This window comes from Notolabrus celidotus, chromosome 1, assembly GCF_009762535.1.
Source record: "Notolabrus celidotus isolate fNotCel1 chromosome 1, fNotCel1.pri, whole genome shotgun sequence".
Classification (NCBI taxonomy): Eukaryota; Metazoa; Chordata; class Actinopteri; order Labriformes; family Labridae; genus Notolabrus; species Notolabrus celidotus.
In genome coordinates, this window is record NC_048272.1 from 37,624,299 (window position 1) to 37,638,333 (window position 14,035).

The window sequence follows — 14,035 nt, forward strand, 5'->3', positions numbered from 1 at the left end:
CCTCCATCAGGTGTAGAGTAGGTCAGAGCTGAGGTGCTTTATCTTTCTCTCTGCTGGTCTAGACATTGATGAGTGTCAGATGGGGACGCACCGCTGTGGAGTGGGCCAGATCTGTCACAACCTCCCTGGCAGCCACCGCTGTGACTGTCAGACGGGCTACCAGTATGACGCACTCCGCAAGGCCTGCTCCGGTACGTTTCACTGTGTCAGGTCCGGGAGATGATGATGTGCAGATTTGAGGTGTAATGTCCAAACAGTTTTTGAAGCTCAAGCCAGCTCTGGAGGCGGAAAAGATTTGAAGTGGGTCCATTAAAACTCTGCCAAAGGAAAATATTCAATAAAAAACTTTAATTCCTCAGAATTAAACTAATGAGCTGAAAGCAACACAAACAGACGGACAATGTCAAGAGAATTGTTTCAGTTATCTCCAGGCATAAATCATGATGGCATTTTAAAAATGGTATAATAAATTATCTACAAAGCAGTTAGAAAAAAAACCATCTGCATATCCTGTCCAAATAAGACCAAGGACTCTGAAAGAAGTGGGAGAGAGTGTCTGGACTGCAACTCACTGACTCTTTCTCTCTCCCTGTGTGGAAGAAACTCTTTCCCAAACTTAATCACAACTGTCTCCCTTAAATATCAAATAGTTTACTGGAGTAACATAATGAGAGTGTCAGATAAAATATGAAGACACTTCTCATAATGACAAACGAGCTGGTGAAACTTAGAGACAGAACACAAGAGTGTAACACTCCTCCATCTGACTGCATGAAGAGGAGGAGACGGTGGAGGGAGATGAGTTTGTTTGAAGACGTGGTCCTAAATCAACAAAGTGTCATTAACATTTTTCAAGATGAGACAGACAGAGCAAAAAACAGAATAGAATAACGACTATGTGTTAACAATATGAAAAAGTTACAACATAATAAAACGTAATTAGTGGATATTTCACTGAGTACCAGAGAAGGGAAAATTTCTTTGAGCTTATACAGCATGATTAGAAGTAATTAGTGATTGTATGCTTCTCTGCAGCTAACCAATTATCATGTGCTCACACAGGTCATTATGAGAGCAGCCATTGAGTTCTCATGCTTTATAAAATATAACAGTGTTCTGAATTTGAAAAGGCAGTAAAGCATCCACATCACTGATTTTATTCTTTCTTTGTTTAAGACTTCTGGTCACTTAACCTTTGTGTATATATATATATTTCCTTTTTTTATTTTTTTTAAACCAACGTCAGGGGGTTCTATGCTCTCTAAACGGCCAGGGTTTAATACTTAACCCTATAATGCCAGCATATCATATTTGATCCATCATTTTTTGAGACCTCTACATCATTAGTGTGAATTATTTTTTCCGAAACAACATGATGTATACAACCAGATATGTGCAGTGCATGGATAATCCACCAGGTGTGAGTAATTCATGCACCAGAAGGGAGAAGGGTCCAGCTGCAGACCTCGGCTGTTTCCGAAATCGCCTACTATACTAGCAGTACGTACTGATATGTCCAAAATTCAGCATGTAGTAAGTAGTATGTGAACAAGAGCAAAATCTGCAGTGAGCCAAAACTCCCCGGATGTCTACTGATTCGGGAAAATAGCTCAGTATGCATCGGACCAGTCTTCCTCGCGTACTGTTTCCCATAATGCACAGCGCTCGTTCTGCTTCTTCTTTTTCTTCATTTTTTGACGGGAGGAAATCCGTTTTTGGGTGCTGTGAAAGTTATCAAATTACATATAAACCACTTCCTAACTTTTTAAATCATAAATGGATGCTAAATAAGCTTTTTATTTATCGGCTTCGCCGTTGTTTACTTCCGCTTTCCGAAACCGGAAATCCAGCGAAGTCTGGCTCAGCATGCTGCATGACAGATCGGACAGAGCAGTCATACTACATACTAAATTCAAACGCAGTATGTAGTAGGCAATACCTACTGCCTACTACATTAGTAAGCAGTATGTAGCAGGCCGTTTCGGAAACAGCCCTCCACTCTCCGCCGGCTAAACGGCTCCTCCAACGTGAAGCGGAAGCTTCCGTCCATCGTAGGATGGAAGTGACGTAAATCTAATCCTCCTTTGCGGCCTCAGCCGTCTGATAGGCTTCTCCCCCTCCAGCTCCTCCTCCTCTATCGTCAGAGCGTTTTAATATCGTAGCATAAGACAATTAGCTTTGGACTGTTGGAATCACTTTAATCACCATCATATAAAATTAACTATAACTAAATAACCGTAAAATACTTATCATGAAACTGACTTCAATGAAAATATTGTACCTTCATGTGTTTCGTATAATATGAAGTGAATCATATTGCTGTGAATCTTTAAACCTTGAATTGATCTTACCTCTATCACCGTTATATGGTTAAAACAACAATGAATGTAAACACAGAGGCTGTGATGGGACTGGAGCGCAAATCAAACAAATGTGTTTCTCTGGAGGAAATGAAAACGGTCGAGATCATTACACCAAACGGAGGTGCCCACCAATTTATGTTGCGTCCAGCTGCAGACCTCCACTCTTAGCCGGCTTAATCCTGACGTCACTTCTTTCTGACGGTGGAGGGGATCTCAGAATGGAGCCTACAAGAGAGCAGACTGAGGGTGGAGGTCTGCAGCTGGACTGTCTTGCAAGAAGGACGTCACTTGAGACATCCAAAAATGGCAGCTGTGGATCAGAGACCCACTCAAGGTTTTTCAAGGATATTTTTGCCAATTTTGAAAAAGTTTGGATGAAAAAAACTTACTAAAATTGTTACTGAAACTTCAAGAGGAATAGTTACTGGATCAATGCAATTTAAAACTAATCAATATTTCATAACTTAATTTAAAGTCAAACCATGTTGAAAATGTGCGTATCAAAATTAATACAGCAGGTATTTATTTTGAGATCTGTCAATCATAATTGTGTTAAATTTCATACATTATGCATTCCATAAAGCAACATACAGTCTTTTTTATTATTTAAGAACATGTTTAAATGACATAATGAGGTATATTTAGAGTAGAAATATTTATAACGTATATTGTATTTTTATATATGTAACCTGCTGTATCATGATGACTGATGACTGGTTGAATGTTGCCATGGCTCCCTCGTAAATAATTGTCTTTTGCTTATACAGAAATATACAATACACTGGGTTTTTTTGCTACAAAATATGTATGACGTCGTTGGGAAATATGGAAAAAATTAATTTCTAGGTTTTAAATTAGTTTGGAAAAAAGGTGAAGGTAACTCAAAGTTTAATAGGCTAAAAATGTTGTTTTTATATGTTTTAGTTTGTTTAAAAAAGAAGAAACTTTGAGCAATACATTTACACCAAAATGCCTGATGTATCACATATGATACAAATTAAAACTCATATATGAAAATTGCTTTTTAATTTTTTTTTTTATTATTTGTCAGAAGGTCCAATAAACACTCCATTTTAAAAGAATTTGAATTTTCTGTCAATTATTTGATGGTTCAGGCTTTACAGGGATAACCTCTACTCTACATGATATTAGCGAAAAAGGTATTAGCGAAATAAGAATAATTAGCTATGTTGTATAAAAGTGTGTCTACACGTCACTGACTGTGCCTCCTGATCAGAACTGGCATTGATTCCTTAGAGGCCCGGGGGTATCTCACTGCAGTCTAATGGCTCCTTCCTCTGCACTGACAGATGTAAATGAGTGCTGGCGCTACCCTGGCAGGCTGTGTGCCCAGACCTGTGAAAACACCCCGGGCTCCTACCACTGCTCATGCACAGCCGGCTTCTCTCTGGCATTTGATGGCAAGAACTGTGAAGGTAAGCCTGACTGTTCCTGTAACAAAATATGAAGGAACGAACCACATTGTGTAGATGGACTGTTCTGCTTTCCTTAAAGAACTGAAGACATCAAGTTAAGCCTCTGGGGAGAACACGGTCAGCAGATTCAGCTGTTGCCTTTGGAGATTCATATACAGATGGAAAAAGTGTTAAACAGTTTTTTGTAGTCTTTGTTATCAGCAGAATCTGATTCAGTATGCATCTCTTGGATGCAGAGGTGTCTCACATGCACATAAAACGGTTCCAGGTTTAGTCTTCTGTGGGTTGGAGATATTGAAGTGCTTCAAAGCTGCACGAACAGAATGAACATTGTGTTCAGTTTGTCTCCGGCATAAATCAGGAAACTCATTCATTCAGAGTGTTTAAGTTTGTGTTCTCTGTTCAGCTGAAGCCTGATCCTTTATACTTAAAGAGAAAACACTCGTCTGAGTCAGATAATTAAATTGTGTTGAGTGTTTCTGATGCATTAGCTCCAGACACTCATAGCCGGTCTTTTTTAAGGAAACAGTTTAAACACAGAGTATTAGTTATTAGGACTTCAAGAGGAGTTGAAGGTCTGCCTCTTCAGTCCATCTGTTTGTTTTTTTGGTGATCGTTTCCTTGTCTGGTGAACGGATCAGAGTAATTGATGGCTGTGGGTATTTTAAAAATCTTTGTTATAGTACATCCAAAGACAGACCAAGCCAATTACCTTATTGTACTTGAACATGGTGTGTATCCTGTAAATGAACGACGCTGATCCTGCGTCCACCTTCAAATCTTGGTAGAAGCTGATCCTGTGCCCCTGCCAGCGGACATCTCCTATATCCCTGGCTAGACTCCTCACTCGCTCGTCAGGGCCCGTGTTTGACCGGCATCAGTGATCTATGACCTCGTTCCAGATCTAGGCCTCCTTCGAAGTCAGCATGGAGTATCTCTGGGAGTGTGTCCTTTTAGGAAAGATGTAGCATCCTTGTCTTCAGTGCGCTCTGGAAATCCATGAATTCAAAGATTCTGCGTCCAGAATGTTTTTTTCTTTAAGTTTGTGGTGGGTTGAAGATCAAATGGCCTTGGATGTTCACTTGAAGAGGAAAAAATTCCCACAGAACAACAAATTCCTTTAATCCACAGTTTTGTTAAACAATCTTACTGGATGGTTCAAAGTCAAGTTTTCCCAAACAATGGACTATATTATGGTAAAGAAACCACGTGGCGCAGTCCTTAATTGATCCTCAACTGTCTGCCTCAGTCTCACCCTACCGCAACACTACAGAGCGCTCTCTCTCTCTTAAAGTGACATTAACCTAACTCACTGCTGAAACAGCAATACCATACTGCTTTTAACTTTACAGAAAATCAACATGAATTAAATCAAATTACTTTTAGCTGACTTTTAACACATTTTATAACTTAACTTATAGCTACATTTGAAATAAAACCTTGTAAATAGAAAATGTAATGAGTTTCCTGCCTTTCTTTTTACCAGATGACTCTTAAGTTTAGTGTTAGTTGAACAGTTAATTATCAAAAGCATCAGTAGCAGCAGGTTAATTCATAACAGCACAGGAAACACAGACACATGCTCATGTAGGTAGGCTAATTTTCTGAAGACCAGCTAAATGAAGCCACATTAAATCACTTTGAGGGACAGTGGGGATCGTGATTCTTTGGCACCTATATTTTGGAGGTTGTGGGCTGAAAAGTTGGGGAACCCCTGCTCTAGCATGTTGAGGCGAGCCTCTGCACTTGACATCTGAGTAAAAATGTCTGCTAGCTTCTCCTCCATTGCAGTCACGGCTCTTCAAGTTTCAGACATTTCTTGCCTCAGTTCCATAAAGTTAACCTTTTGGTCCTCAGATAACTTTTGCACAGAATCACAGAGTTGGAGTTTTGCTCGACCGTGATGATATCTGCGTTGTTTGCTGTAGTCTACTCAGCTCTGGAGTTAGCATTAGACTTGGAGCTGTGAGGCTGTTGAGCTGTATTAGCATTGTTCTTTCAGGTGTTAGGTATTTCATTTAATATAGGCACAGATATATGTGGCAATAAGTAGTAGAACTATATCATGGATGTTACCAGTTAAAGCAAAAGATTAGTGGCAACAGCGCTGAAGCCTCGAGTTCAAGCAGCCATCTTCCTCGGCATCTTCACGTGTCACATATTTTGACTGTATTTCAGACACATGCCGGCTGCTCTAACACTCACTAGAGAATCAAATGTGTCATAAATCACTACTTAAAATAATCTGCAACTTATTATCTAAAATCTACACCCCCCGAAGTGAGCTTGGCTTGAAGATACTAATGTCAAAATGTTGTTTTTTAGGATTTATTGAAAAAAGAACAGAGGTCAGCTTTATCCTTCAAAACATGGAAACAGGAACAAATCTTGAACTGTCTTTTCTTCTTCAGATGTTAATGAATGTGACAAAAACCCCTGCAGCCAGGAATGTGCCAACATCTACGGCTCATATCAGTGTTACTGTCGCCAAGGCTACTTCCTGAAAGAGGACGGACACACCTGTGAAGGTATTATCACAAAGTTACTTCATGTCTTCTGGTAAAATAAGGGGTGGTAATAATAAGGTTATTGAGTATTTGACTTTCATATAGCCTGATATAAGGTACCTGTGCTTTGATAAGAAGGATCATCATCAGCAACATTTATTTATTTAAATCCTCAGAAAACACATCGAGGGAGAACCCTCATTTGCAATGGTACCCAGGTACAGACAACTGTCACGATCCAGCAAATGGCAAACATAAAGTGCAGGACCCAAAATGCAGATTCAAAACTTTAAGGATTTAATAAACAAAACTGTCTGACAAATAAACAGGAGACACTGAAACAATTCGAACACTTGGAACATGCGGGCGGGGTGAACAATGATCTGACACAGAAAGGAGGAAACACAAAGGCTGTTTACGAAACCGCCTACTATACTAGCAGTACGTACTGATTTGGCCATAATTCAGTATGTAGTATGTGAACAAGAGCAAAATCTGCAGTATGCCAAGACTCCCTCAATGTCGTATTGATTCAGGAAAATTTCACAATATGCATCGGACCAGTCTCCCTCACGTACTGTTTCCCAGTCAGTTTTTAGGTGTTGTGAAAATTATTAAATTCCATATAAACCACTTCTTAAAATTTTAAATCATAAGTGATGTTAAAGAAGCAGTTTCTCTATCAGCTTGGTCATTGTTTACTTCTGCTTTCCGAAACTGGAAATCCAGCGACGCCTGACCCAGCATCCTGCAGAACAGTCATACTACAGACTAAATTCATTATGCAGTACATTCGTAGGTAGTATGTAGCAGGCCGTTTCGAAAACAGCCAGAGACTATATACACACTGGGTAACGAGTAACAGGACACAGGTGAGACCAACAAGGCACAGGTGAAGACAATCAACAAGGAGGGAAAAACACAAGAAGTAAAATTAGACTTAACTCACTGGGAGACTATGGCAGACGATTGGCCTCAAACAAGGCTTCAGAAACAGATGGGTGATGTCAGGGAGGCTACGTCCATTATTTATACAGTCTATGGTCCAATCACACCCTCATCTAATAAGCTTCAAGCCTACCACAAGACTCCTCGTATCCCCCGCAGCCTGAGATAGATGGGGAGAGATGGGCGTTGAGAGCCAGGTCATCACTGGGGCTATAAAGTGGGCACCTCCCATCACCGGTGTTTTGTTAAGTTAGGCCCACGACACCTCGAGGAGGCTTATAATAGTTAGCCTATAGCATCCCAGAGCCACCACCTCCATGCCAGCTTCCACCGTCCATCATATCCTCCTTAATATTACAACACTACCCATACAGCTGTGGCCACGTTCAACAGACCCAGGCTCCATCCATAGAAGCTCTAGGTAGTGACAACATGACACATGGCCCCTAATGGCTCCAACACAAAACATGTGTGAGGGATGAGAGGAGAAAGAGAGAACAGAAAGAAGTGTGGAGGCTGGAGCTAACCCCCGCTGGATCAGGCCGTGCGCTCCACATACCCCTACCCTTATAGATGTGTTCCATGCTTATACCCAGTAAGACGTATAAATTACTTTAAACTACTACCAGCTATTGCTGTGGGGCAGCTTCCTATTTAAAGACCCTTTTATTGCTAAACATTAATAACAACAACTTTTTGAGGCGATAATATGTCGGAGGTGCATTAAAGTCCTCGTTAAATCTATTGATATTCAGTACAACAGTTCAGCCGTAAACTCTGCCTTACAAAGGGATATTGGCAACAAACTTTTCATTCACACTGTTAGAGTGTTTCGTATTGAGCGCATGTTGGCAATGAGGTTGAATTGGATTGCATTATGCTGAGCAGATATTCTATAATTTTAAAAAAGAGAGGGGGATGAATATTAGACACATATTCAATGATGCAGTTCAAAACAACACCATCAGGAAATACAACCAGCTCCGAACATATAGTCGAATAACCTGAGCAGTTTAATCCCTATGAAGGGAGAACACTCAGACATTGGTGCCTCTGAGTGGTAGTGTCAAAAAAAACGACAGCTTCGCACCACTTCAGCTTATTGATCTCTTAATGGATCAAATCTAGCTGAGGATTTGTAAGAAAACAATTTGATCAAATAAGAAAACTACCTGGGACAGCCAAAAGACAGTTTCAGCAGGAGTTGTACTGTTATAGAATTTATGGTGGACTTTTCTTTGTGCTTTTTGTTCTTACATTGAAAGATGCAATGCAGAATTTGAGTTGGAAAGAACAAATAGATTGGGTTAGCAGAAAAACTAGTAAATATCTTGGTATTATAAGAAGGATTAGTCATCTTGTTACCACAAATTGTCTTCTTACTCTTTATTACAGACTAATATCCATATCTTTCATATTGTAATATACTGTATGTTTGGGCTAGTACTTTTCTTACAACTCTCCATAAAATGTTGCTCCTTCAGCAACGTTTTGTTTGGATGGCAACTTGATGGAAGCCACACGTCTCATCTGCTCCTTTGTTTCAGAAACTCCAGCTTCTTATCAATCAATCTTTATTTGTATAGTGCAAAATCACAACAAACGTTATCTCAAGACGCTTTTACAAACAGAGCAGGTCTAGACTGTACTCTATGTCAAATTATGAACAGAGACCCAACAGCAAGACAGGGTAAAACTCAGTCTTACCCCACCTTAATCCACCATGAGCATTGCAACTCGCAATATTTAGCAAGGTACAGCAGCGAGGAAAAACTTCCTTAACAGGCAGAAACCTCAAGCAGAACCAAACTCATGTTAGACAGCCATCTGCCAAGACCGAGTTGGGTCTGGAAAGAGGGATAGATGAGAATAAGAGAGAGAGGGAGCGGTGATAGTGATGAGACGAGTAGTAGAAGCTGTTGCCGCTGGAGTCCAGCACGTCCAAGCTCAGGGACTCCAGAAAGGTCTATGGTTAGTAACTTTAATGGGACAGGAAGAGTTAAAGTAAGTGATGGGGGGGTTGGGGGGAAGGGGGTGAGATAGGATCCCAGTGTGTCAGCGCGCCAGTTCCCCCGGCAGTCTAAGCCTATAGCAGCATAACTAAGAGCTGGTCCAAGCCTGAGCCAGCTCTAACTATAAGCTTTATCAAAAAGGAAAGTTTGAAGCCTACTCTTAAAAGTGGAGTGGGTGTCTGCCTCCTGGGCCCTGACTGGTAGATGCTTCCAAAGGAGAGGTGCCTCTTTTTCCATAAATGTCACCAGTCTTGTCGTGGGTGACAGGGCTTTGAGAAACTCATGCAAGATTAGAAAACATACACAAAACATCAAATGTGAAAGCCATTCTGCCTAACCTTGACCTGCCTGTGTCCTCCCCCGAGAACTCTGATCTGACTAATGAGATGTGTGTTTTCCAGATATTGACGAGTGCTCCCAGAGCATTGGAAACCTTTGTGCCTTCCAGTGTGTGAATATTGCTGGCAGCTACAAATGTGCCTGTCCTCCTCACGGATACAGCATGTCAGCCAACGGACACACCTGCAGAGGTGAGGGTCAATGAACGTACACTTTCTGAGGTTCTAATGAGTTCCAACACTTTGTTTGTTTTGTTTTTTGTTTGTTTTTTGGGATTTAAAGGTGACTACGTCTTTCTTCATTCCCAGCATTTTGTACATAGATAATTCGAACTATTCTGAGCTTCTGTATATACTTTATTTTATTTTATTTTATTTTACATTTTAAATTGTATTCGTATTTATATGTTATTTTATTCCTTCTTTCTATTATTATTTTGAAATTGACATGCTGTTTATAAGAGCATACTGTAATATCCTTGCTGAGGGTTGAGATCAGGAAGTGACGAGCTTAGCTTATTATTAAGACCTGGTGACAGAAAGAAACAACCAGCCTGGCACTGTCCAAAGTGTAAAAAAATATTAACTAACTAAGATGATTCTCTTTATTTCATTTGAAGAAATTGTAAACTTGGCTGGGTGCAGTGAGTTCCTAGAGTCCTTTAAAACATTTGAGCAAATATTTGATTATCTTGAAACCAGCACAGACAACGGAACCTCATTAGAAGATCAAGCTTATACATTTACTGCTTTAAGAAAATGTCTAATGGGTGAAAAATCTGTAAACAAGTAGAGCTTGAGTTTGGAGTGTTGAGTCAAACTGTGTCTAATATGTATTTATAAAGATGAATGAGTAACAGTCAGAATGACTCAATAGTTTTAAACAATGAAGTCTCCTTCTTCTCCTTCTTGTGTGACTGAGGTTCTCTCTTTTTGTGTTGGCATTTCTTACAGACATTGACGAATGCACAACTGGCACCCACAACTGCTCACACACACAGACCTGCTATAACCTGCAGGGAGGCTTCAGATGTCTCTCCTTCAACTGTCCTCACAACTACAAGAAGGTGTCAGACATGTGAGTTACCCTTTTCAAAGATTCTTTTACTCCAGGGTTTTTTTTATAGAGCTGCACAATGAAGAACAATTCCATCTTTAATTAGAAATAACAATATGAATGAGCACAATGCACAGTCTGAATTTGTCACAACAACTAAGAACACATGTTTAAAGTAAAAAGGCAGTGCTTTCTGACTAAGCACATTTTGTTCTGATTGTGTGCAGGATTACTTTGTATTTCCTAAGTTCAGTCAGGATGAAGTCTCTGCTCTCAGATGCACTAATATCTCCTGGGTATTTAATATTTCAAAAATCAAACTGTTATAGATCAATGCTTAAAGAAGTGGGATTTCAAAGGTTTCCCCTCAGCTCCTCTCTGCCTTTGCTCCTTTAATGGCCGAGACCATACATCCATGTCTATGCAGTGGAGTGTTCTGCACAGAAGGGCCTCGTTAGCTGTGAACTTGCTTGAAACACTGGCTGGTAACTGAACATGGCTCCTATAGAGGCTTCAAATGAAGTCAGATGGCTTCGATCAGCTTGGTGCTTCCCTGGTCGGTCTCTGCAGCTCCCTGCTCTCTGCGCTTCAGTGGACAGCAACAGCACACACACACACACACACACACACACACACACACACACACACACACACACACACACACACACACACACATACTCTCCACTCGGCCAAGAGGAGACATCTTATTAGTGTTATCAAGAGACACCTTGTTAACTTGAGTGTGACATGGCCTGGCTTGGCACAGAGAGACATCTCTCATTCAAGACACGACTTGGCAGCCTCAGACCAAGGCTGAGATTAAACACGTCCTCTGGTTTACCTTAAGTGCCACCCTGTGATTCATTGGGCCGGCACCAAAACACTCTTGTTTTGGCAAGAGTTGTGCAGGGTTTATTGAGCAATTCATCAAACTTTACTCCACAACTCTGATGTGTGATGGATAAGCAATCAGCATCAGAATGAGGAGGTAGACGAGGATAGCCCTGCAAGCAGCACCTGGAGGTCATATGAGCTCTCCACTTTTTATGCTGTTATGTGTGTTTTCTACTGTTTTTTTAAAGGGATAGTTCAGGCTTTTTGAAGTGGGGATGTATTAAAAACTTGCAAGTTGTAACTGTGCTAAAGGGGCCAAGCTGACTGGCTGAGTGGTTACTCCGCTGCACATCATAAGCTAATTTTAAGAAACTACAACCCAAACGCTAATGTAGCTGGGAGTGTACACTCTATTTACCTTGCCATCAGAAAGCCATCTTTCTCTGCAAACTTCTTTCAGTAAAGGTCACCTCCAGTGTCCACAGTAAGCATTATATCATTGTCACGTCAAGGTTTACTCATTTTTTAGTTTAATTGTAATTTTTTGTCTTTTTGAATTGATAGCCTAGCTTCCATGCTGTTTCTCCAAAACAGCTCCTCATTGAAGGAGCCAAGCTGACCGGCATCTTATGTGACTGACACAATTACTACTGTTAAGTACTTTAAAGCTAGGGTTGGTAGTCACGGAAAACTAGCATGAATTTGAATGTAGCATTTCCTCAGGAATTCGTCTAACACCCCTGGTACTGGTGACAAAATCAGACTCAAAATCAGGACTCGCTACAAAACTAAACAGCAGAGAGAAACTGAAAATGTGTATATTTTGCAACATACAGACCAAATATTGTCCTTCTCATACCTTATCTTCCTTCTTCCTTCTTTCTTCACTTCCCTGTAGACGCTGTGAGCGGTCCAGCTGTCCTGCTAACTCTCTGGATTGTCAGAATTCACCTGTCCGCATCACGTACTACCAGCTCAGCTTCCAGACCAACATCATCACCCCGGCTCAGATCTTCAGGATCGGACCGTCTCCTGCCTACTCTGGAGATCAAATTGTCATCAGCATCATTAAGGGCAACGAGGAGGGCTACTTCAGCACCAGGAAGCTCAACAGCTTCACGGGTGCCGTCTACTTGCAGAGACAAGTTAAGAAGCCCAAAGACTTCCTGATTGATGTGGAGATGAAGCTGCTGAGGCAAGGGTCCTTCACCTCGTTTCTGGCCAGGATTTATGTCTTCATCACATCCAGCGCCGTGTAACACCAGAGAGAAACACAAAGTGAAATGGACTGGAAATTTCATATGGTGCTAAATGTTTATATGTGCAGACTCTTTTATTTGCCTCCAGACAATCGTGCTTTGTTCAAGAATCTTGAAATGTTGCCAAAGAGCTTGTCGTGTTTTTGTCTTTGGTTGTTTGACTTTCAATCACATTTCTAGAGAAACCTTGTATTTGTATTTACCAAAGTGTTTTTCATTTTGACTCTCAATAATGCAATATAGCTTTTGTGTACCACCATTATAAAGGTCTACTCGAGTTATTGGCTCATACTGAAGGTAGCGAGGTGCTGCACGGGTCACTGTGCTGGTTGGGATCACAAGTCGGTGCTCTATTTTCTTTAATATTGCTCTTTGAATTGTCCGTGAGGAGTTTTTACCTGGCTATGAAACAGACAGAAGAAAACATTGATGCCTTTTTATGACCTACAAAAACAAACATGACCATCAGAAGAAAAAAGTTTAATGCCTGTAACCAGAAGCTTTAAAAGTTAGAGGTGGGTGTCAGAGAAGGTGTCAGACTGGAAGATTCAGAAGAGGCTGAAAAAAAATCTCTCCATTCACAGAGAGAAATACTCTGGCACCCTGCTTTGAGAAGCAGGGTGTTTCTTTAGTCAGAAAACACCACCTACTGGACAGAATCTGCAGAGAGATGAAAGGCATCACTTTGAACACAGGAGACAGCACAAACAGGAAGCTCCTCACAGGTGCTTTAACCTCCAATGTCACTTTGGATTTTTGTGAGTTATTCAGGAGAGTCTGAAGAGCTGAATTAATCTTTGCAGCACCAGTAGTTATGGGCACTTGTCACCTGTGGAGGTGCAAAACTGACAAATGTACTGAAAGTGTTAATTCATAACTGAATATCTCATTATGCAATTAAACTAGAGTGTATTTAAAATATTAAAAGATGTCTCAGATGTCTTTATTTCTTCTTTTAATAAAGTTTCATTTTTACATTTTCAAGTTGGTTGACAGAAAAGATTTGAACTTGATTGACATGTTTTAATTAAATAGCTTTGGGCGCGGATTTGGCCTAATGGTTAAATTGTGCCCCCATGTAGCGGGCGGCCCGGGCTTGGCTCCAGCCTGTGGCTCCTTTCCCACACTCTCCCAGTTTCCTATCCTATCCGCCGTCCTCTCTATAAATAAAGGTGTAAAAGCCCACCTAAAAAAAGAAAAAGAATCATTTGAATTAAATAGCTTAAATAAGACATACTAGACCTATTTTTTTATTTCATTTTAATGACCTTGATTTATTAT

General features: G+C 40.5%; 1 protein-coding gene across 4 annotated transcripts in view; it reads left to right on the plus strand.

Moving 5' to 3' along the window:
* The window catches only part of fbln2 (fibulin 2), a 99,114-nt gene extending 85,433 nt beyond the window's left edge, over window positions 1-13,681 (plus strand). For 3 of the 4 annotated variants that reach the window (XM_034698351.1, XM_034698362.1, XM_034698353.1), the window contains 6 exons: window positions 63-191; window positions 3,674-3,799; window positions 6,211-6,327; window positions 9,668-9,796; window positions 10,559-10,682; window positions 12,394-13,681. In XM_034698351.1, the coding sequence (XP_034554242.1) occupies window positions 63-191; window positions 3,674-3,799; window positions 6,211-6,327; window positions 9,668-9,796; window positions 10,559-10,682; window positions 12,394-12,754 (986 nt within the window). In that variant the 3' untranslated portion in view covers window positions 12,755-13,681. The remainder of the gene's footprint in view (window positions 1-62; window positions 192-3,673; window positions 3,800-6,210; window positions 6,328-9,667; window positions 9,797-10,558; window positions 10,683-12,393) is intronic. The other variant, XM_034698367.1, reaches the window with a different exon arrangement.
* Window positions 13,682-14,035: the final 354 nt, after the last annotated feature.